At 30.0% G+C, this 26103-nt stretch overlaps 1 protein-coding gene across 2 annotated transcripts; it reads left to right on the top strand.

The window, feature by feature from the left end:
- The first annotated feature begins 415 nt into the window (after nt 1-415).
- LOC142322060 (uncharacterized) lies at nt 416-16351 on the top strand. Of its 2 annotated transcripts, none has more exons than XM_075360695.1 (2): nt 416-5822; nt 15247-16351. In XM_075360695.1, the coding sequence occupies exon 1, from the start codon at nt 550-552 to the stop codon at nt 2209-2211; it is 1662 nt and encodes a 553-aa protein (XP_075216810.1). In that variant the 5' UTR covers nt 416-549; the 3' UTR covers nt 2212-5822; nt 15247-16351. The 2 variants fall into 2 exon arrangements, with proteins under 2 accessions (XP_075216810.1, XP_075216811.1); XM_075360696.1 differs by having other exon boundaries at nt 416-4871; nt 15247-16348.
- The last annotated feature ends 9752 nt before the right edge of the window (nt 16352-26103 follow it).

Genomic DNA, 26103 nt, shown 5'->3' with positions numbered 1-26103 from the left:
ATAATTGTTTTCAATTTCTTTTTACGAACTGAAGTAAAATCTACTGGTTAAAAATAGTATTTTTATTACATTATTATTAATATATAAAGAAGGAATTTTTCGAGATCATTATTAGAAAAGATATTTTCTTTATTGTTTATGTTTCTTTAATAAACTTAACCTTTAATAAAAATTGATATGTAATTCATCTTTGATACGGCTAAATTTTGTTCAACTTGCCCTTCAGTTTTTATAATTTATAAAAACTGAAGAAAATAAAGAATATTTATTAAAATTCTTTTTTAGACGTTTAATATGCGTTAAAAAAAATAAATTCACTTTAAGAAAACAAATACTGCTTCTATATTTATTTTGATAAATGCGAAATATTTATCAGTGTAGATGTTCCAACTACGTTAGTCCTAAGTTATGGCAAACCTGTAAGCGTGTCTTAGCGTTTGCTTGTGTTGTTTGATGTTTATGCGCCTTTATTGTCTTTGGTTTAATGTCTTAGTGTTGTTAAATTTTGTATTGTTTTGACTTTTTGTGCGTTGTTTTTGTGAAATTAATATGTCGAAAAGGTACGGTCCTGGTGACAAAGTTTTTGCTAAAGTTCGTGGTTACCCTCCATGGCCTGCTCGTGTGGAGGGAGTCGCCGATGAAACTCCCAACAAGATGAAATACCATGTATTTTTTTATGGTACAAGAGAAACTGCTATTTGCAAGTCTGAAGAATTGTACACATATATTGAAAATAGGGAGAAGTATGGTAAACCTATGAAAAAAAGAGGATTTAATGAAGGAATTAGCCAGATAGAGATGGAATTAGGTTTAACACCAAAAGCCAGCCTATCTCAACCGACTGCAACGCCTGGTGAAAATTCTTATGATAGTGATGCTGGTGAAGGAAATTTAGTGATTGATGAAACTCCACAAGGGAATTCCCTTTCAAAAAAACTGATTTCCAAAACGCCAAAATCTGCTGGCTCAACAACGGCAACACCCAACAAACAGACGTCAAAAGGTGTTAAAAGGAAGTTGGAAGTTGATGATAAATCATCAGATGAGCCTGAACAGACTAAAATTAAAGGACCCAGTGTATCAAGTGGACGAAAAAGTACAACTGCAACACCGCAGACAGATAGTTCAAAACAAAATAACTCAGAAATACCAGTAACTTCCAGATCTGGTAGAAAAATAAAGCCCAAAAAATTTGCGGATGAAGCACTTGAAGAAACTGGTGGTTCTTCGCCAAATCAAGATGGTTCCATGCCGCCTTCTAAGTTACCAAGTGTTTCTATTAAATTGTCACCAGTAACAGTGACCCCAAACTTGCAGAAGGTTGCCAAAAAACAAGATGGAGACAAGATTAGTAGTGATAGTGATGGAAAGAAAACAAAAGACGACACCATTGATAGTGTTACAATTAGTGACCGTGAAGTGATTGAATCTATGGATAGTGATGTTATGATTGCTTTGACTCCTGGAGGGCAGGAGGTTAAGATAGAATTAAATTCAAATAAACCAGCTAGCTTTAAAAATGAGAAAGCTAGACTTCAGTGGCATGCTGATACACTAAAGAAAGCTCACGAGTTAAAAGCACAGATAGAATCAGGCAAGGTGATTCCAGATGGTGTAAGAAAAGAAATAGAAGAGAGACATCATGCCAGACAGAAAATGATCGAAGAAGTCAGCAAATCGTGCCCCTCTGAAGATAAGGCCATGAAGTTAGTTTATTTAAGAATTGAAGCTCAGCTTCTTGATATTGATATCAACATTAAAAGTAGCCTAAATTTGGTCCAAGCTGATCCAGATTATTGTTTACGTATACTTGATGAATTGTTAGAGTTACAGATTACACCTCTTATGTTAAAGAAACATCCAGAGTGTGTAGAAACTATTAAGAAATTAAGAAAGTACATTGGAAACATTAAGCGATGGAAGATGACTGAAGAAGAAAGTAAAATATTTGCATCTAAGGCTGCTATGATCCGTGCTAAAGCAGAACATGTATATAATAAATTTAAAACTTTGTTTTCTGTACCAGAAGGTAAAACATTCAGGGAAGCATTTGCTGAAGAATTGGCAGAATTTACTAAGAAAACCAAATCCATGACAATTGATGAACTTTTTGCTCTAGTAAAAGATCCAGTTGAAGCAGAAGATAAGAAACAATCTGAAGAAGACAAAGTTGAAGAAAACGTGAAGAATTCACTTGTGGCTAGTGAGTAATCCTTCTTTATCTTTGTCAGTGAAACCCTAAGTTAATTTTAGATTTAAGTTTGTTACTTTATGGAGTTAGTCTCAATGTCTTTTACCTCTAGTTTTATGATGATGAACTCTTGTGTTTTATCTAAGTTAACTACTGTATTTCAATGAACATAAATTTTAAAGATTACTATTTGAGACATTTCAGTATACAGGATTTTAGAAGGCATCTTACCATTTGTTTACTATTGTTTATTTAAGCTCAGTGTTCTAACATTATTTTTCTGTGTCAGAAATTATATCAGAATTAGAGTAATTGGTTAACATTAAGACATTTATTTTCACGTTGTTTACCTACTCTGTATCAACGTCAGTTTAAACATGTGGCATTTAATTATTGTAACTGAAATGCTTGAATTTTTAAGTACGAGTTAAATACTGTTTAGTTCATCTAAGTAATTTCCACAAATTTGGTGTAGGAAGATTATTAATGAAACTGTTGTGGTCTGTGATTAATACTGGAAAACTGGTTTCTGTATATGTGAGTAGTCAGTACCGTCTATTTATTTTAAATACAGAATATTGGATTCCAGTTGATTTTTTATTGATACACATTGCATACATTAACCTCAGAACCAGAAAAAGGGCTGTAATTTTGTTTTCTAGAAAATTAATATTTCTAAACAAGGTTGTTTTATCTGAGTTCATATAAATACTGTACATGGTTTTGATTAACAGAAATTTAATCTTGTGTAATTTCTCTAAACCAGCGTAACACATTACTTTCTTTTGAGATTAAAGTTATTGGGACCTTGTTTAAGTTATATACAGTAAGCACTGTTAACACATTTTATTTTAAATAATGGTTGTATTAAGAATGCTTGATTACGTTTCTTTTAGAGTTGTTGTTGATTAAAAATGAATTTATTATTCAAAACTTTGTGTGTGCTGATAAGTATTTATGTACAACATTGAAGGCAGTTTGTTTACTATGGTATTAAAAGAATAAGTTGGCCAGAAATAGTATATGCAGGTTTCTATTACTTAATTTCAAGCTGATAAGGAAAAAATGCACTGTTAGTGGGAAATGTTAAGTATACAAATTTTTTAAATACTATGCAACTAACTGATTTGGTATAGTTATGTTGAAAATATGTTCTATTACAGAGGAAAAAAAATATAAAATTGATAGTCCAAAGACATTTTGATACTATTAGATTTTTTATTGCTGATGAATATAATTTGTTGTATTATTTGCATATTACGAGTGTGTTAATTGCTTATAATTTATTTCTAAAATGTGGTAAAGCTTGACTTGCAAACATTGTATGTTCTGCGATACGTTTATAAGCAGGAGTCATTAGACTTTAGGCAAAACAATTGCTGCAAAAAATAAAAATTTTGTTAAGATTAAAACAAAGTCATTTATTGCTTCTTTTTTTTTTTATATATTATATTTTTCAAAGTAATGACGCTTTAATGTAATACAAACTTGTATTACATTGTAGATGCCCATAAATACCCTTAAAATTAAAAGTTTATTATTTTCATCTTCATATTAAAAAGGTTAGTGTTCTATTTATTAAATAAAAGATTATGCAACAAGGCCACATTTAATCGATTCACTCATTAATTAACTTTAATAACCATCATGGTACTGTGTAAAGATTTGTATAATATGGTTGTATTTGTAAGTTTTATGTTATTAACAATCTGTAATTAACACTTTGAGTGCTAGGCCTGTAATTTACAATTCTGAAACACTAATAACAATATTACTATTTAATTTTCTTCATATTTAAACTAAATTTAATCTTGTGTTATTTGATTGGCTCATATCTGTTACCAAATTCCTTTGGTGTATTTAATAGCAAAAATATCCAATAAATGCAATAAGTTTTCTAACTGTACTAGTTTGGAATAAAAACATTTGCATTTTAGTTTTGTGTTAAGAAATTACTGTCCGAGAGATTGATCATTGCTATTTATTAGATATTGAACAAATATCCATTAAGTGGATTTTTTAAAATAATTTTATTGGCAAGCATATGAGCATGAATAAAATGATGATATTTCTTTATAATTTGCCATTGCCCGGGAAAAAATGTAATTTTCAGCATAAACAATAACAATTTTTATGTGAATAATCTTTGTAATGTCCACATAAAGAGATAGCATTTAAAAAAAATTATCTTGTTTTTAGGGTCATCATTCAAAGTGTTTATTTACAAGAATTATTGAACAACTATACAATATTGTTAGTTTTTCTTGCTATAATTAACAGCATTACTAATTTATTATGTCATATTTTTAATGAATAATATTTTATCATTTTCTTCTTAATTTAAAAAAAAAAAGTGTTTAGTGCAGTTTTAGTGAAAACCATAAACTGTTAAAAATTTTTACTTTAAAATTAATTCTTAGATTTTTTTCTGGTTGTTAGATTGTTTGTAAAGGTTAGTTAAAGATTCTTTCTTATATTAACTATTACTTTTATTAGTTCAATTACCATACCATATTCTGTTTTATTTTTAGCTATGTTGATTAATGTTCTTAAGTTGTTCAACTGATGTATGATTCCTAATACCAGCTGTTATGTTGTTAAAAGGAATATTATTTTTTATGTTATCTGTTTATAAATAAAGTTAATTGATCAATCATGTTAATTTTATTTAGTATTACCTGTAAGTATATTTAATTTTTATTTTTATTTCTTTCTACTTTTTATATTTTAAATTTAGCTTCTAGCAGAATTTTCATTCAGTAACATCTCATCTTTTGTGCATTGTTAACTGTTGTATAGACTATGTTACTTTGATAAATAGTTTTTTTTTTTATTATTAATTTACTGTTATTTTAGAGCGTAGTAATAAAAATTGTAGCACTAAAAATGTAGCACGTATTGTTCTGTTAAGCTTGTTTTGTTAATATGTTATGATGTAATTGCACTAACTTAATCTATGTATGTTCATGAGTACTTGTATTTTTTACTTCAGTTTTCTTTCATCTCTGTTTTCATTTAATGAAATTTATGATCAATTACAATTTTGTAAAAATATAATATTTATAAATAAACCAAAAAATTGTATGGAGTTTTTGGTGCCATAAAAAATATTTTTTTGATATTTTTGGGTGAGTAGGCACATTTAAGTGTAAAGCTATTATTTGCTGCAAAAATAAAAATTGTATCTATTTGAAAAACACAATATTTTTTAAGTTTAATATCGTTTCTAAAAATTGTTTTAATTAAAAAAAAACTATAATTTTTTGTGCATTTTTTCCTGGAAATTTGTTATTACTATTCTTTAAAAGTCTTCATTTTTGTGATTTTTTTTTTTTTTAATAAAAATATTTTCATGTAAATTTTATATTAATAATCTTTTGTTCTTTTTTTCCTGTTTGGAAATAATACTATTTAAAAGTGTTTCAGTTTAAAATTGTTCATTTCTACTTTAGTTGGGAAAGTAAAAATTATCCAATATTATTTGGAAGAGTAGAATATGAAATTGAAGGCATGAGATTGTGTACGTTGGTGGTGATTTTGCTAAATATTTGGAGAATGGAGGTGATGCATTAATGCTGTTAAGTTTTGAAAAATAAAATTATTGCATTTTAAAACACATTTTTAACAAGAGGTAGAATTATTTTTTTTAAATTGCCATTTTATTATTAAAAGCTACAAAACTTAAATTGTTCTGAAAATTGTGTTTAAGTTATTTAGGTTTTTTATATATAGGTTAAACATTTTCTGTAGGTAGAAGCTTTGAGTTTTCATTTGTTTCCATTTAGTATTATTTAAGATTCCTCAAATACTTAAAAATTTTGTATAATTATTTACCATTTTACATTTTCTTTTTGTTTACTGCAGTAAAAATTTTAGAAACTTAATAATTGGAAAACTCTGTTGGCTTTTGGTTTTTGAAAATCGACAGAATAGTTTTTGGGTATGACTTATCAACAGAGATTATTTTCCTGAACATTATCCGGACTTAAAATACTGGTACTATAATTAAATTTTAAAGTACTATCATGTATAGTTTTTTTCTCTTAAGCTTAAATAGAAATGAATATGCTGCTATTTACTTGAGTTTTTATCTAAATGTTTTATTTATTTAGTAATTTTTTTATTTTAATATCTCTTAATGATATTGTTTCCATTATGGTACAACATACTTATGTTAACTTTCTTAATTTTCAAAACATTTCAGAACTTACTTAAAAGCATAATTTTTTCAATCAAAGAATCAAATTTCAAAATAAAAACATTTTTAACATGTTAAATTAAACATTGAACAAATTTGTTAAAATCAGACCTTTTAAATCACATTTAAGTTATGGAATGGCTGTCTGTATGCTCTTATTTTATGTAGGTCATTCATTACTTGCTTTGACAAATACAATTGTAGATTCTCATACGGTACCCTTTTCATAATATAGTGCAAGGTTCACAATTTTCTGCCCATAACCATTAGAGAATTTACTTTCAAACTGCCAGGTGAGATTCTTTAGCTTATTTGCCAAAGTAACTGCATATAAAAAAACAGCTGAAAGTGGTATTTGCCCATTAGAGGCACAAGTGCAATAATATTTAAACATATATTCATTTACAGATTGAATTTAAGGATAAATTTTATTTTAAAAATACACTTATTTAAGAATACTTTAAAAAAACAAGTGCTGTAATATGTTAATATAAAAATATCTAGAAAATAAAGAATGTGAAAAAGCCTTTGAAACCAAGATGAAATCTTCTAACATAATATTTTTTACCCCCAGAAACTACTGTTGATTTCATGTGACATTAGTATATTGATTTATGATTAAGGGGAAATATTTGTTTGCATCTTAACAAAAATATTAAGAACTGCTCAAATAATCGCTATCAAATTGTAACAGTAGCTTCATTATATAATCTGGAGTGTCATAGACTATATTAAGATAAAAAATTATTTATTAAAATGTGTGAATAAATAATTTGTTATGATGCTGCACTCCTCATTTAGGCCATTCGGTGGCAAACCACTGGGTTTGCCACCGAATGGCAAACCACTAAATTCTAACAATTGATGTATTTATAAAAACTACATGTGGAAAACAATATTTATAACTTAAAAATAATATTCTATTATTAAAAAAATGAAAATGTATTGAAAATTAAATCTACAATAGCATTGTAGATTTAATAATGCATAGCAGTAATAATGATTTTAATTAAAGTAGATTCTTAAATAATTTATTGTTCTTTGTAATTTTATAATTTATAAATACAACACATATTTTTTATAGGATGAATGATATTAAGACAACATAAAAATTTTTTTGAAAATTACTAATTATAATTTATTGTTTACATTTTATTTCAACCACCGCCTAGTAAAATTAGCCTTTACATGAAATGGAATAATAAATTTATTATTCAAGTTATTTGAATGTTCACTGAGAAATAATTAAAAATAAAATAAATTAAGATCACCTGTTATTTATTAATTGGTACAATGAACAAACTATGCAATCATTATTGCGCCAAGAAATGGAAGGACGAAGTGCCTGGTATGTGTTGCATTGGTGGTAAAGGTTCTCTGGTACCACCAGAATATCTGAAAGACTTGATTTTAGGATCTCTTCCAAAGCCATGTTCATTCAGAAGTTTTTTAAAGATTTTTCTCTTTAAAAAAATATAAATGCTTCGTTTTCGTTAATAACTTTTTTATGGTGTATGTGTATATATATATATATACACCATAAATAATCATTATTCCAAGTTTTATTTATTCATAGTATGGGCAAAGCCCCGATGGGGAATGCTAGTTTAATATAGTTTTCTTTTTGTTACACATAATATTCATATTACTGTGAATATTGGTTTCCAACACAATAAATCTCATTTTGTTCATTCAACTACAGTTCTCTAATCTGGTTCCATCATTATTAGATCTCTTTGAGCTTATTTCATAATTTTTTTTCTCCTGTCTACCCTTCTTTGCGCCACCCATTAGCCTGCTTGTGAATAGTCTTGCATATCCTCATGTTATTATGCATTCTACATGTGGTCTGATCGGTATATTTGAAATTAAAAATTAAAATCATTACCTTCCTCTCAAACCATTCAGAATTTTTACTGATAATTGTATTATTCCTTAAAAAAAAAATTAATTTTATATCCTAAATTCAGAAAAAGTAATATATATCCATACTTGCATATAAAGAACTAACAAAAATTAAGTTTATTTTATATAATTAATAAATAGAAGTAATATATACAAGAATTATCAAGAAGTTCATTAGAACTTCCCCAGTAAGGTCTGTAGAACGGGACGGCACGACAAAGTTGACGAATTGTGTCCTAATAAACATGACCTAACCTAAAAGCTCCCTCTATGAATCATGAGACCTTGCCGTTGGTGAGGGAGCTTGAGTGCTCAGTGATACAGAGTAGCTGGACTGAAGGTGCAACAATATTGGAGAGATATCTGTTGAGAGCCAGACTAAGGAATGATTCCTGAAAGAGGGCAGCAGCTCTTTCAGTAGTTGTTAAGAGCGTAGGTTAGGACGACTTCTATATCAACATCACTTAGTCCTCTGAGTACTGCGCAGCTGAAAGCACAGCCGCTTGTTTTCCAATAAAATGTAGCTCTCTGCATTCTCATAAATCAATGATGGGAGGCGCCTTCCTTAGTAAAATATTCCGGGCGATGATAACGCCCAGGCGTTTTTCGCTCACGAAAAAAAACCAGAGGTAAACTAGTTCCCCGTTCAAATCTCTGGGTGCAGACTACTAAGGAAGTGGTCACCAAGAAATTAAAGAATAACATTCTACAAGTTGGAGCATGGAATGTTAGATCTAAAGAAGGTTAGTAGGTTAGAAAATTTAAAGAGGGAAATGGATAGAATAAATGTAGATGTAGTAGGAATTAGGGCATTCAGTGGGAAGAGGAAAATGACTTTTGGTCAGGTGATTTTAGAATAATTAACTCAGCTTCAAATAATGGGCAGGTAGGAGTAGGTTTCGTAATGAACAAGAAGATAGGGATGAGAGTAGAGTATTTCAAAATGCATAGCGTTAGAATCATTACAATAAGGATAAAATTGAAACCTAAGCCGTCAATGATTGTTAATGTCCATATGCCTATAAGCGCCCATGATGATGAGGTAGAGTGTGTATACAAAGAAATTGACGAGGCAATTAAACACATAAAAGGAGATGAAAATTTAACAATAGTTGGAGATTGGAATGCAAGCATTGGAAAAGGCAAGGAAGGAAATAAAGTGGGTGAATACGGGCTGGGCAAAAGAAATGAAAGAGGGGACCGCCTTATAGAGTTTTGCACAAAGAATAATTTAGTAATTACCAACACCCAGTTTAAAAATCATAAAGAAGAAAATGCCCATGGAAAAAGCAGGCGATACTGCAAGGTATCAGATGATTTCTAAATGCTTAACCATGAAATAATCTATCTAACTCGTCGACTGCAAAACCTACCCTGGAGCAGATATTGATAGCTACCATAATTTAGTAATAATAAAATTTAGATTGGGATTTAAAAACCTGAAGAAAGGTGTCATATGAATCTGTGGAATTTAGAGAAGCTTGATGAAGAAGAGGTAAAGAAGATTTCAAGAGGTCTGAGTAAAAAAGGTAAAGTAGAAAATGTAGAAGGAGAATGTTAAAAAGGAAATTCTTAACAAAGAGAACTGGTAGAAAACCTTGGATTTCTGATGGATGAACGTAGAAAATGTAAGAATACTAATAATGAATAAAGTAAAAGGAACTATAAATTAAGAAATCTATAAACAGGAAGTGCCAGGTAGCGGAAGAAGTGTAGATTAAAGAAAAGTGTTCAAAAGTGGAAAGAGAAATTATCATTGGTAAAATAGACTGAGCATACAGGAAAATTTTGGGGTACATAAATTAAAATCTAATAATGTGTTAAACAAAGATGGTACACCGATTTATAATACAAAAGGCAAAGTGGATAGGTGGGTGGAATATATTGAAAGTTATATGGAGGAAATGAATTAGAAAATAGTGTTATAGAGGAAGAAGAGGATGAAAGGGGAGAAACAACACTGAGATCTGAATTTAAGAGAGCATTAAAAGAATTGAATAGCAGAAAGGCTCTTGGAATAGATGGAATACCTGTAGAATTACTGTGCAGTGCAGGTGAGGAAACAGTTGATAGATTATACAAAATGGTGTATAATATTTATGAAAAAGGAAAGAAGTCAGGCTTCAAAAAGAGTGTTATAGTCATGATACCAAAGAAAGCAGGAGCAGATAAATGTGAAGAATACAGAACAGTTAGCTTAACTAGCCATGCATCAAAAATCTTAACTAGAATTCTGTACAGAAGAATTGAGAGGTGAATGGAAGAACTGTTAGGAGAAGATCAATTTGGTTTTAGAAAAAGTATAGGAACAAGGGAAGCAATTTTAACCCTCAGATTAATAGTAGAAGGAAGAATAAAGAAAAACAAACCAACATACTTGGCATTTATAGACCTAGAAAAGGCATTCAATAACTTAGATGAATAAAATGTTCAGGATTTAAAAAAAATTAGGATTGAAGTACAAAGATAGAAGAACGATTGCTAACATTTACAGGAACCAAACAGCATCAGTAATAATTGAAGAACATAAGAAAGGGAGTCCAACAAGAATGTTCTCTATCCCCCGTTACTTTTTAATTTTTACATAGAACTAGCAATTAATGATGTTAAAGAACAATTTAGACCCGGAGTAACAGTACAAGGTGAAAAGATAAAGATGCTACGATTTGCTGATGATATAGTAATTCTAGCTGAGAGTAAAAAGGATTTAGAAGAAGCAATGAACGGCATGAATGAAGTCCTATGCAAGAACTACCGCATGAAAATAAACAAGAATAAATCGAAAGTAATGAAATGTAGTAGAAATAATGAAGATGGACCACTGAAGTTGAAAATCGAAAGAGAAGAGATTATGGAGATAGAAGAATTTTGTTATTTGGAAAGTAAAATTACTAAAGATGGACGAAGCAGAAGCGATATAAAATGCCGAGTAGCACAAGCTAAACGAGCTTTCAGCTTTTTTTTAAGCTCGAAAGCTTAAAAAGCTTTTGAGCTTTTTCGATTATTTTCAGTCAGAAAATAATTTGTTTATATAAAAAATTAATTTAAATGCCAGGAAAAGATTTTTGAAAGTATATGTTTAGAGTGTCGCTTTATATGGAGGTGAAACTTGGACAATCTGAGTACCTGACAAGAAAAGATTAAAGCTTTTGAAATGTGGTGCTATAGTAGAATGTTAAAAATCAGATGGGTGGATAAAGTGACAAATGAAGAAAGAAGCATTTGGAAAAATATAGTTAAAAGAAGAGAGACTTATAGGCCACATATTGAGGCATCCTGGAATAGTCGCTTTAATATTAGAGGATCAGGTAGAAGGAAAAAATTGTGCAGGCAGGCAACTTCTGGAATATGTAAAACTTGTTAGGGATGTAGGATGTAGGGGATACACCGAAATGAAACGACTAGCACTAGATAGGGAATCTTTGAGAGCTGCATCAAACCTGTCATGACTGAAGACAAAAAAAAAATCTATAAGTGAAATGAAAATGGGGATAAAATTAAAAAGTAAGCCTGAAAACATTATATTTCAGTTCAGTTAGATTTGTAATAAAGAATACTTTCAAAAATAACCTCAAATTTTGTTAGACTTTTTTTCTGTCATTTGATCAATCGCAGGACTCGAATATGTCACTTTTTTTTCAAAAAGCTGGGTACAAATTGCACTGCTAGGTAGCAGTACTTGATAGTACTAGGTCACTTATCTCTATATAACTGGATAAGGGATCCCATGTATTGGAATTGGTAAAATTTGAAGCATAAACTAGCGCTACTGAATGAGTAATAGAACTAAATAAAATGAAACTGCACACGCAGAGGTAAGTAGGGATAAAACACTGCCCTACCATCATGACTATAGTTGTGCAAGCATACAATGGTTTTATTTAGTTCCCAGCATCTCATTCTGCTGTTTTACAGTATGCTTTAATATTGAACACATAATTATATTACGCCATAAGGATTCCGTATCCAGTTATATAGAGATCTTTGTACTAGGTAGCTTACAAAAAATAATGTACTTGAAATAATAAAATTTAAAAGAAATATACTACAGCTTGTTTAAATAGTAATATGTAAATGAAAGTACTAAAGATGAAACAATGTTTTTAATTGTATAACGCTTTTTATTGTATCTGGTGTAATAGCAGCATATTACTATGATTGTTTCATATAGCTTGTCAATTGTTGCTGGCTTTTGTCGATGCACATCATTCTTAATGGTCCCCCCAGAAGTAGAACTCCAGAGGTGTCAAATCAGGAGACCAAGATGGGTACTCAACAGCACCTCTTCGACCCACCCACTGGGTGGGTAGTTTTATCAAGGTATAACCTGACATGGTGATGATAGTGAGGCAGGATTCCATATTGTTGCACGTAAAAAGGTTCGTCACCATACAGGTTTTGGATGGCAGGCAAAATCCTTTTCTGAAGCTTATCAAGATACACCTCACCAGTTATGGTACCCTTGAAGAAGAAGGGGCCAATCAAACCATGCACTGATAGACTACACCACACAACAAGCCACGATAGATTCACTGCCCTGTTCACATGGGTGTGAGGATTTTCAGGAGCCCAGTAGACACAATTTTGGCGGTTTACAGTACCATTAATTTTGAATTGTCCCTCATCAGTCCACACAAACTTTCCTGCAAATTCCTCATACTCACAACCATGTGCTGAGAAACCATTCACAGTACCTACACCCTTCTATATGGATTGTCGTCATTCACTGCATGTAGCAGTCTTTGAATGTACACTTTGCACTCTTCTGAATGCATCTTACATGTGACTGGTTCACACCACTTTTGCACGTTCCCTGGTTCACTGATTTTTGCGGTGATCAGGTGAAATGTTGCAAACCGCAGCACTGGACGCTGGACTTGTAGCTGTTCGTGGTCGGCCGGATCTTTCCTTGTTCCAAACTCTCTCCCAGTGCTGTTGTACCTTGTGAATGTTATCGTACTTACCGTACCACTTTAGTACAGCCTTGTGTTCAACAAACAATAAGTGAACCTCAGTCATTGCTGCTTCTTCTGCTGCACTGGCTTGTTCCATCGTCAAACCACCCGCGCATGCGGGGCATAAATTGCCAGCTCCACCTACCGCGACAAATTTAATACCTTATACATTAAACACATTGTACATTTACAGTACACATTAAATTAGTGAATGTTAGTCTTTTTATTTATATAATATTATTTAATAACAAACAATGAGTACGTTTTTTTGGACCCCCTCTGCAAATAAACAAGTGTTCCATCTAATAAGCAAAAAATAGAAAAATCTGTTACAAAACTCTTACTGGCCTGATTTCATTTATATGTAATATCACATTTATAGAAATAATGCAGTTTGTTGTTTAATAAATGAAATCAGGCCGGTAACAGTTTTGTAAGTAATTTTTTCTATTTTTTGCTTATTATATGTAATGCTTAAACATTGTCTATTATATATATTTAACATGTACGTTATTTTAAACAAAATTCTAAATTAACAAATTTTGATAATAGAAATCTATCTTACCTTTTTGATGTCTGTATCATTTTGTTAAAAACAATTTTATTTATATTACAGAAATTTTTGTTTTTTGAGCGGAAGAAGTGATATCTGTGAGACTCTTAATCGTACAGTTTACAATTTCATTGCAATTTTTTTTGGATATAATTTCAACAAAAATATATTAAAAAAATCATACGGGTTTTTTAAAAATTAAAATTCTGTTATAACAAAATTGTTGCATATATTGGTTTATATAAATTAATTGGACCAATTAAATTTAATTAATAAATCAATTGAAAGAAATACCAAATAATTAATATTTTAAAATCATAAAATTATTGTCAGAGTTTAGAAAGAGAGTAGAATGGAAATTGGTTGGACTGGCAAATGGTCACTTACTGTCTTTGATGTCCTCATCTGATACACTACACTCCTCTTCAGTTTACTATTAGCAGTGCTAACAATACTTCAGTCACTTAAAGTAGATTTATGGTGCAATCTGTGCGTTCATGATCTCTGACTTTGAAAAGTAATAATTTTACAAAAATATTTCTTAATGATTACTATTTATAGTATATGTTATGCAGGCGAGTCAAAGTATAGAAACCTCTTAACAACTTTAAGATAGAATACTGTAACTTTCAGCATAAGGTATAGGTCAACTTACTTTGTCTTTTGACAAGGAATAGAATTTCAACCCCTTGGGGTGTAGCCTAGGGGTTGTAACTGAAATATTTTAAATAACATCCTTTGTGTGATTCATTTTATAAGTCTCTTTAAGACAAGAGAAATAGTACAAATAAAAATTTGGTATGTCTGTATAAAAAATGACAGGATGAAGTTTGGATTTTGAAAAAAATGACACTGATAAACATAATTTTTGTTTCCTAATGTGTGATACATGATTTTAATGTGGTTTTGGATGCTGAAAACGAATATGAACTCAGAATCTTTCTACCACCCACAATTTTTGAAAAATTTTTTAATTTTAATTAAACAATTTTTTTCATTCTTCAACATGTAGTTAGCATTTTAAGTTCCTATATTGTATTTTGTTAGCTCATTTTTTATTGTTTAACTTTGTTAACATAATTTGTAAGGTATAAATAAACATTACTAGTCAAAGAATTGAATCATATAGTCACATGTTTATGACATCATATCTAATACTGAAGAGTGAGCCTTCATGGACAAGATTAATCATGTCTGTGCATGTCAAAGCATGTAGCTGAAAGCACAACTGTGTTGTTTGTATTATGCACTGGATTTAGGAATGAATTAATTTTGTTCAGTCGTACTGCTCTTTTAAGTTTGTTGACAGTGCACTATCATAATGCCTTGAAATTGTGTAAATGATGTGGATGCCTTTTGTTATGTATGCTGTGAGTTTGCTGCAAAATCAAATAGAAAAAACATTACACCTTTAATTAAAAAAGCATATCATTTGTATTTTCAGTGTAAAATTGGTGATCAAGATAAGACGTAGGCTCCTCATATAGTATGCACTAATTGTTCTGTATATTTAAGAGGATGGCTGAAAGGTACACAAAAGGATTTGCCATCTGGTGTACCTATGGTTTGGCACGAACTAAAGAGTCATGTAACAGATTGTTACTTTTATTTAACAAGTGTGTTGGAATTTCTAAAAAATCTAAACATACTGTAAAATATCCTTCATTGCAATCAGGCTTGTACCTCACTGAAATTATTCCAGTTCCTGAGCCATCTGTGAATGTATATTTCAGAAGTAGCGATGAAGAATCAGGCAATACTGAAGAAGACAACCGATTTTGATTTTGAATTGTCTTCCAATAAGCCACATCTTATATCACAAAATGAATTAAATGACTTGGTTAGGGATTTAAATTTACCAAACTGCAAAGTTGGAATTTACTTTAAAAAAATACAAAAATTTCAGGCTTTTGAAGCTGACAAAAAGAACTTTCTCAATACTTTACTGATGAAAATAATTTGGTTTACTGCACAAATATTGATGAGTTTATGTTGCACTTAGGACAAGTTCATAAACCTGAGGACTGGTGCCTTTTCATAGATTCGTCCAAGTTTAATTTAAAAGTGGTTCTACTATACAACTTTAACAAATATCCTTCGACACCAATCGTTTATGGAATTAATTTGAAAGAGACATAAGATGTGATTTAAGATGTTCTTGATAAAATAAATTATAAAAAACAACTGGAATATATGTGGTGATTTGAAAGTTATAGCTATTTTGTTAGGCTATAAGGGAAAATGGAATACTAACATGCTAGCCAATTACTGTTGCACATTATTTCGGGATGTACTTGAGCTACTTATAAAAGAAAAGCCATCAGCGAAATCATTCTAACAGTATGGTCATGCAAAATTATAAATTTTTACAGATTTTAACTATATTTTCCCGTAATTATTTTTAAGCGTAATTAATTTAAAACCAAGGGTGATAGAAAAATTGTATTTACAGATATGTAATGTACACAAAAAAAGCAATTCAAGAAATGGTATCACACTTGGAGAAACATTAAAAAAATTTTTTTTGTCTAAAAGTGTAATTTAAGGAACTGTTATCGCAAATAAATAAATTTATAGAAATTTGATTAAATACTTATAAAATAAATTTATTTTAAAAAATATATATTAATCATATGCTTTTTATTGTATTTAATTTTAATAAATGTTGAAAATGTCCTTCTCTTGTTTGACAGCATGCTGGTCAGTAGTAAAAGGATGGTACTGCATTCAGTGATTTCCTAGTGATATTTTATGCTGATTCTCGAATTCTGTTTTGTAAATAGTTGATATTTTGGGGCTTATTGTGATAAACAACACTGGTTAAGTGGCCCCGTTGTAAGTAATCCAATGGTGACAAGTGGGTGATCTCACTGGCCATTCTATTTGACCCATTCAACCAATCCATCATCTTGGGAAAAATGCATTTAAAATTTCATGTACTTTAAGACCAAAATGAGACAGCACACCATCTTGTTAAAACCAAATTTTTTGGAAGTTCGGACCAACATTGCTTGGAATGATATGATTGAAAAGCAAAGCTTCATATTTCACTGTGTTTAAATTTCCATCAATAAATAGACTCTATCAATTGTCCACCAACAACAATATCTGCCTATACATTAACTTTGATTGGATATTGTGTATGTGTGGATTAATATCAGTCCAGTATTGAGAGTTATAGCAATTAAATTTTTTTTTAAACACTGCTGTTTAAAAATGAATGTGGCCTCATCACTAAAAACTATGTTGTTTAATAAATAAGGATCTGCATAAATATTGTTAATCATAATTTCGCAGAACTTGAGTCTTCGATCATAGTCATTTTCATTAAGTTCTTGCACCAGACAAATTTTGAAGGGTTTGAAATTTACACTTTTTAATGTTCGAATTACTGAATTTTGGCTAATATTAAGTTGCTGCTGTTCAAGTCGAGGAATGAGGATTCTCAAAAAAATTATTGAATCTAATGATTTGTTGCAGATTTAGTTCTCACTGGTTTTTCCCGATTATTAATTTTCCTTGCTTCTTCATATAATTTTTTTCCCCTGTTTAGTCTCTGGAAATCACTGTCGGGTATTACTTCAGAGTTTGAATGAGGATGATGTGTTTGAGTGTAGTCTTGTACAGTTTCAGGTCAACCATTTCTGAGATATGTGGTTTATTGAAATCCACCCACCAAAAAACACTAGTATTCAAATCCATATAAAAGTAACTGTCTTTACTAGGTTTTTTAATGTTGGAACTCTTTGACTTCAAAATCAGCTGATTTGCATAGACATGTTCACCATTAGACCAACCTGGTGGGCCTTCTTCATAACATTTGTTTTAAACTGTACCTTTTAAAATAGGGTTACGATTAATTAAATGTTGCATTGAACAATTCACAAATTTCATTATATAACCACCTAACTCTTATCATTTGTAGCCTCTCTCATTAAAAAAGTGACCCTCTTCTTCTGTTTACTAAATGATATATTGATAACAATGTTGGCATAAAAAAATTAATTCAGTAAAACACAGTTATAAAAACAGTAAAAAAGAGATGTAAATAATAAATGTGATAAAAATAATTAGCCAACTGGTCACAATTAATTTTCATAAGAAACTAACACTAGTACTGAAACTTGCTAAATAACACATTACACAACTATGAAGTAAGCTTCATTTTTTCAACAATGGTTAGACAGAGACCATCAATAATCATCAAGATTAGATGACAATATTTCTATTTATTGAAGAAAAAAAATTTTTATTTATTACTCATTAAATTTGAATAAAAACAATTTTTTGTGTTAAAAAACTTTTTTTAAATAATTTAACTTTTTAATTAAATTGTAATTTAATCTAGTTTAATTTTATTATTTGAACCTACTAAGTTTAGTTATGTTCTAAATCGAAACTTTATCCCACCACCATTTCGGGTACAGATATCAGACCAATTTTTTATTTATACCACGTTTCTTATATTAAATAGACCTTCAAATTGATGTATATACAAAGGTGTTACATTTAAATTATTTGAGTTACAACCCCTGCGCCACCCTCCCAAGAAGAGGTTGAAATTCTGTTTCTTGTCAAAAGGTATAGTGGTACTTAACCCACACCTTATCCTGAAAGTATTCTGTCTAAAACAGTTTTAAAGTTGTTGATGGGTTTCCATGCTTTTGACTCATTCAGTATAAATTAATTATTTTGTAATGAATAATTCCTACTGAGGTATCAGTGGTTGTGAATTGAAATAAAAGTAATTATTCTCCCGAATTTATTAATGACAGTAATAAATATTTTGAAGTAGATATAAAGTTTAATTAATTAATAAAAACACTATGTTATGAGATTGTTTACATGTAGTAGCAGTTTCTCAAAGACCAGCTATTCAAAGTAGGGCATATACCCAAAATTATTAAAAAAATAAATTCAGAAAGGCTCAAAGTAATGAGACATTTTAAAATTGTAGCAATATCTTTGTTGGATGCTATCACTCTACTACTTAACTCCTATCAGTCATACAATGTACTTTACAAAACAGAAAGAATTTGCTGTCACTTCAGATTACATTATCAAAACAGTATTTCTTCACCTTATGTGATTGTAATCCACAAATGAGTAGAATTTTAAGAACAGGCTGACTTTGAAAACATCTGCATGTTGACTGAACTGTTTATATATAGTTGATAATGATTCTATTACAGCTGCTTTCAATGATTAAATTTATAAGATACAGGAAACACATCCTTATTTATTTAGTTTGGCAAGGGTACTTCTGGCTCTATATTGTGTATTTAAATAATTCAGGAGCCAGTGAAGCATTATGAATAATCCAGTGACATAATGGAAGTCTGAAGGTGGCTTAATTTTGTTATCTGTTTGCGCTTCAAGAATTAGATTGTAAAATTGAAATAAATAAAAAAAGCTTACTTTGTTTTTACAATTACTTTACGTTATAAATTTATTTTTAATTTTAGTATTTTATATAATGCCAAAAATTATCCATGGAGGTGTATTTAATTTAAATTATTGACATAATGTATAAATGTCTTATTTTACAATTAAGAATTAAGTGTGAAAGTGGAATAACTATAAAAAAGAAAAAACTATGTCTAAAAGGTAAAACAGCTCAAGATAAAATAATGGCAAACACCATTATGACAGTGGAGAGGGATGTAATGCAATGAATTGTGGTAAAATATCTGATTGAGCAAACAGAAGATATGCTCAATTTCTGAATCAGTATTTATTACTCAGCATAAAAAAATCCATCTCCACCTGCTGCAATTGGTCAAACTTAGGAGTAAATATTGCTATGAGTATTTAAAATGATAAATGAACTTCTAATATTATGTGCCATTAATAGCTAAGACACAACCCAAGTTACTTTACCAAACTTGTAACTAACATAGTTTAGCTAAATTAACTGATAATAGTATGCAGGACTCTTAATCCACAGAGTCCTGCATACTATTATCAGTTAGTTTAACTAAACCATGTTAGTTGCAAGTTTGGAATCCAACGGATTGGTATAGTGGTGAATGTGTCTTCACAAATCAACTGATTTTGAAGTCGAGAGTTCCAACGTTCAAATCTTAGTAAAGGAATTGAATACTAGATTCTTAAGATACTAGAAGTCTTACAGATTTGAATACTAGATTGTGGATACAGGTATTCTTTGGTGGTTGGGTTTCAATTAACCATACATCTCAGAATTGGTCGACCTGAGACTGTACAAGACTACACTTCACTTACACTATACATATCATCCTCTGAAGTAATACCCGACAGTGATGCCCAAAGACTAAACAGGAAAAATAAATATGTAGGACTCTTATCAGACAGTTAATTGGAAAATCAAGACTAACAATTACCAGAATTATGTTAATTAAATAGAATTTTGGAAAAAACTTCCAGAAATAGAAGCAGCTTCACATGTAATTTATCATCAGATTGATAAATAAGGCAAATAGATAATGAGTCTGTTATGATCTTTCATCAGTTTTTAGGATTGAGGCAGGAGAAAGAAATATTTATATTATCTTTATTTAATATTACTCACGTTTTAGGAAATGTACTGTAACATGTGAGTACATATGAAATGTACTCATGTTACTTGTCATGTAATAGGAAATTTACTGTATGACTAAAATAGTCATAATTACAATAAGGCAAACAAATAAATATGAAACATACTGATGAAAAGGTGTAAGTCTATGTGAAGATTATTGTCTGTAAAAAATATGGGCTGGGAATAAATCAATATCAACAAAAATACTGATATGGCTACTTTTAACCAGATTTGAGGTTCTCACTTCTTTGCACAAGGATAATCAAGAATACATTACTTAAAAGAACACAAGTTGAAATCATGCAATAATTAATTATCCGTACAGCTGGAAGAAGGCTTAAGAATTTTTTCGATGAATTTGTTTCTTCTACTTTTAGCCTGTGTTAACAATAGTATTAAAACAGCCAGTTTTTATTTGAAACTCTTCAATGTAGCTTTCATACAAGATAATTATGTTTTCTGTGGGTTTTGTTTATTGATTCATGGTTTGTTTTGTTGGTAAGTCAGGCAAAACTAAATGTCTTACACTGTTATTTTGTTAATTATCACATTGTACCTTCACCAAGAACTTAGAATTATGCATTCCAACCTGATATCAGAGAAAGTAGCTTCTAACGAAGAAAGAAACAATGTTTGGTCAAGTAATCCATCTCTAGTGACCTCATATCTGCTTTTATCAATCACTGTTAAAGCTTAACAATATTTGAAATTAATTAATTGTCTGAAGTTCTTCCTCAGCCAGATATCCTGACAGCATCCTTGTTGTGGGTTGCTGTAGAAAACAGTGACAGATATATGATCTTAAAACATGCTAATACTTATCAAATTGTTATTTTAGTTCCTTTTTTGCAATTGATTATTATGGTTTTAATTTTGAATTCTTTTCCAAGTAAAAAATCCACACCCTTTGTTTGTTAGACTCTTATACAATTTTTATTATAGCAATATTATTGTTCAGCTGATAATTTAATAAGAACAGTCGAATTGAAATATATTTTGCGTTTTTAATAAAGTTATGGAATTAAATTTATAGGATTGAATCAAGCATTTTAAATGCAAGTATGTTAACAAAAATATTATACAATATATAAATTTAAGCAATACGTGCAATATTTTGAAATATAATTTTTAATGCACTGAACATTAATGATCCAACTAAAAATAGATATGATAACCAAAGGGTAGGTCTCCACTGTGTTAGCGACCAAATGTATCAAATAAACAAAAAACAACTACATGTATCAAAATTAAATTTTTTCCATACAATCCTGACTAAATTTGTGATATGATTTCAGGGGTTCACAGTCCTCTAGGTTGATTACTCTTTTATTCCTTCCCTTGCCTTAGATACTTACACAAATTAGGTGAGCTTGCAACAATATTGGAAAACCTGTAGCTATTTCTTATTCAGTTGGTGGTGACTATACATATGAGCTTGTTTGGATGAAACATTCGTTACTATCCAGAACAACAGAATTAAAATCACAATTACAATCTTTTTATTAGTGACAACTGCTATATTTATAAACATGTATCTGGCTGTTCACAACTTTGAAGTTCCCCTCTCTTAAAAGTTAGTGTTGTAGAATCATCAGGGAATAAGAAAACAGTTTACTATGTTCCATACTGAATTAAATGCAAGACAAACCATGCTTAAACTAAAAAGCATGTTAGTGTTCCAGTTCTTTTTGGAGCTGCTTTTATTCACATCACTGGAACATGTCTGGGTAAGTCATATTTTTTCTTTATGTCATTTGAAATTTACATACACACTATTTGTTGTATCCCACCCTCGCTGCCACTTGTTATGACTCTAATTAAATAAGCACATGCATTTTCAAATTATAAAACAATGTAGATGTATCCCAATGTCGAGCTGACTATCGAATCAAGGATTGGAATGATGATGTGGACAGTTCTTATAATATTATTATTATTATTATTATGTTCAATTAATTCATTATGTTCTCATTAATAATATTGTTTTATAATTCGAAAACGTGTGTCATTATTTAATTAGAAACATACCACTACTGATAAAAATAGCATAGGCAAACTAATGCAAACACAGATAAAAAATTTTAATACATACTAAAGTGGTTTTCCACAAACTCAAATGAGTGTGATTATAGGGTCCATGCTATAAGTTGATGATTGTCACTGTGATGGTGACTGTGTGGGAGATTGAACTCTTATGCATGTGTTCCACAAACATTGTTATTATAAAAATAATATTTAGAAATCATATTTACAATGACATCATCGTCTAATTACTGCATTTGCATTTAAAGTTGTTTAATCTGTGATTTATGATATCCGGCCCTTATTACAATAGATGTGTAGATCATTAGATATATAAACAACTAAAAGTATAACAATAAATAATAAGAATTTATCCTCTTATATGACAGTAGGATCACAATCTTCTGAACTATAACAAGGCAAGTTCAATAATTCATTTAAGGTTTTTATTTAGATTTATAAGCGACATCTTTTTAAGAATTAAAACTTTTTTCTATTTGTAAAGTATATTATGGGTGGGTTTTGAAAACAAATTGTAGTTTCTTTTTGTTATATGGCTTAACAGTGTTAGTGTATAACACTATATTGAAACAAACTTATTGACTCTTTTGTTAACAATGAATCCTGTAATTAAAGGCAAAGTAAAAAAAAATGCATGGACAGAGCAAAGAAATTGTATACGTGTTAAAATTTATGGAAAAAGAAGCTAAGCTCAACAAATCTAAGAAATCAAACAAGTTTTCTTATTCCCTTGCAACAAGTTCAGCTTCGTTGCAGTAAAGCTACTGGTGTATCTGTTAATGCAATAACAACACGTATGTAAAGGGAAGCTGAAGGCATGTTTTCAAATGAAAATAGTGTTTTAAGTTTCTGTACGCCAGATAAAAATTGCAAGAGACAAAAACCTCTTACAATGATTGACAATTATGATTCCTCAGCTGACAGAATAATCATTCACACTACGATAATATGAACCACCGGAACTTCGAACAATGGGTTTACAAAAAGGTTTAGAAAAATTGAAACCAAATTCTGTAGTAGTTCTCAATAATATGCCATACCATTGTTGCAAATTAGAAAAAATTCAGAATATGGGAACTCTTAAAGCAGGATTGGCTATAGAAACAGAATGTTTCCTTTGATAAAACTATATTAAAAGAGTTACTTCAGTTAATACAAGCATCCAATCCAGTTATAACTTATTTTCTTGATAACATTTTAAATGCGGAGGGTCATATAATTCTTAGATTTCCCCCATATCACCCGAATTTAAATCCAGTAGAACTAGTTTGGGGAATAATAAAGGATGGGAGATTAAGAATTAACCTTTAAAGCAGCAGATATTATTGCCCTTGCTAAATAAAAAATTTCTTCTATTGATACTAGTATGTGGTTACAATGTTGTGAGAAACTACAATGTTATTGAAAACCACTACTGGCATAAAGAATGTGCCATGGATATTGAAGTTGACAAACTAATCATCAAGCTAAATGGTGAAACTTCTACTGATGAAACAGCGAGTGATACTGAAGATGAGGTTCCATTGGAGATCCTACCTGGAGTTGAAGAAATGGATTTATAAAGTTTGAATACAGAACACAAATCTGTAAGTTTGATTAACTTAATTCAAATGTTAATGAAATATTTAACCTATCTAAATTAGATTATTTGAATAATTAAATAACACATTTTCTGTTATTTAAAATGTTACAGTAATTTATATATTTTTTCTATGGATTTTTTATAATTAATAATTTTTTGAAAAGTTATTAAATTATATTTTGATTTTCTTTCAATAGTTGTAATTGTAATTTATAACAAATGTTTGAGGTTTAGTTTCAATTGCATTTATAACAAAGATATACGTCACAATTGCGATAATATGGGAAGATATTAGTAGAATATACAGTATACTCCTTGCATGGTAGGTTGCAATCGTCAAGTTACACCACCAAGCCTGTAATAAGCACCACCACAAAATCGAAGATGTCATTAGCTCATCTTGAAACCCATGTCTATAACCTATATTTAAAAATGACCAATTATGTTATAAGGTGTGTGTATATATTTTTTTTCTGCCTTCAGTCATTTGACTGGTTTGATGTAGCTCTCCAAGATTTCCTATCTAGTGCCAGTCGTTTAATTTCGGTATACCCCCTACATTCTACATCCCTAACAATTTGTTTTACATATTCCAAATGTTGCCTACCTGCACAATTTTTCCATTCTACCTGTTCCTCCGGTATTAAAGTGACTATTCCAGAATAAATTAATATGTGGCCTATAAGTCTGTCTCTTCTTTTAACTATATTTTTCCAAATGCTTCTTTCTTCATCAATTTGCTGCAACACCTCTTCATTTGTCACTTTATCCACCCATCTGATTTTTAACATTCTCCAATAGCATCAAATTTCAAAAGCTTCTAATCTTTTCTTCTCAGGTACTCTGATTGTCCAAGTTTCACTTCCATATAAAGCTACGCTCTAAACATATACTTTCAACAATGTATTCCTGACATTTAAATTGATTTTTGATGTAAACAAATTATATTTCTGAATAAAATCTATCACTCCTGTTTCATCCATCTTTAGTAATTCTACTTTCCAAATAACAAAATTTTTCTACCTCTGTAATATTTTCTCTTTATATTCATCTACATTATTTCTACTACATTTCATTACTTTAGTTTTGTTTTTGTTTATTTTCATGCGGTAATTCTGGCTTAGGACTTCATTCATGCCGTTCATTGTTCCTTTTAAATCCTTTTTACTCTCAGCTAGAATTGCTATATAATCAGCAAATCGTAGCATCTTTATCTTTTCACTTTGTACTGTTACTCTGGACGTAAACTGTTCTTTAATATCATTAACTGCTAGTTCTATATAAAGATTAAAAATTAACGGGGATAGGGAACATCCTTGTCAGACTTCCTTTTTTATTACGGCTTCTTTCTTATGTGCTTCAATTATTACTGTTGCTGTTTGGTTCCTGTAAATGTTAGCAATTGTTCTTCTATCTCTGAACTTGAACCTTAATTTTTTTTAAAATGCTGAACATTTTATTCCCGTCTACATTATCGAATGCCTTTTCTACATCTATAAATGCCAAGTATGTTAATTTGTTTTTCTTTCATTTTCCTTGTAATATTAATCTGAGCACTAAAATTGCTTCCCTTGTCCCTATACTTTTCCTGAAACCAAATTAGTCTTCTCCTAACACTTCTTCCACTCTCCTCTCAATTCTTCTGTACAGAATTCTAGTTAAGATTTTTAATGCATGACTAGTACTATAACAGTCTTATATAATCTATCTATCGTTTCCTCACCTGCACTGCACAGTAATTCTACAGGTATTCCATCTATTCCAAGAGCCTTTCTGCTATTCAATTCTTTTAATGCTCTCTTAAATTCAGATCTCAGTATTGCTTATCCCCTTTCATCCTCTTCTTCCTCTATAACACTATTTTCTAATTCATTTCCTCCGTATAACTCTTCAATATATTCCACCCACCTATCGACTTTTCCTTTCGTGTTATAAATTGGTGTAACACATTATTAAATCTTTGTTTAACATACTATTAGATTTTATTTTCCTTAACTTTCCTGTATGCTCCATCTATTTTACCAATGATCATTTCTCTTTCCACTTCTGAACACTTTTCTTCAATCTACTCTTCTTTTGCTAGTTTGCACTTCCTGTTTATAGTATTTCTTAATTGT

Source organism: Lycorma delicatula, chromosome 3 (genome assembly GCF_047948215.1).
Source record: "Lycorma delicatula isolate Av1 chromosome 3, ASM4794821v1, whole genome shotgun sequence".
Lineage (NCBI taxonomy): Eukaryota > Metazoa > Arthropoda > Insecta > Hemiptera > Fulgoridae > Lycorma > Lycorma delicatula.
Note: the sequence above shows the minus strand (reverse complement) of the source record. Positions and strands in the feature narration are given on the sequence as shown.

What these genes read in the sequence shown, in the direction of transcription:
- LOC142322060 (XM_075360695.1), top strand. Translation starts at nt 550, where the DNA reads ATGTCGAAAAGGTACGGTCCTGGTGACAAAGTTTTTGCTAAAGTTCGT.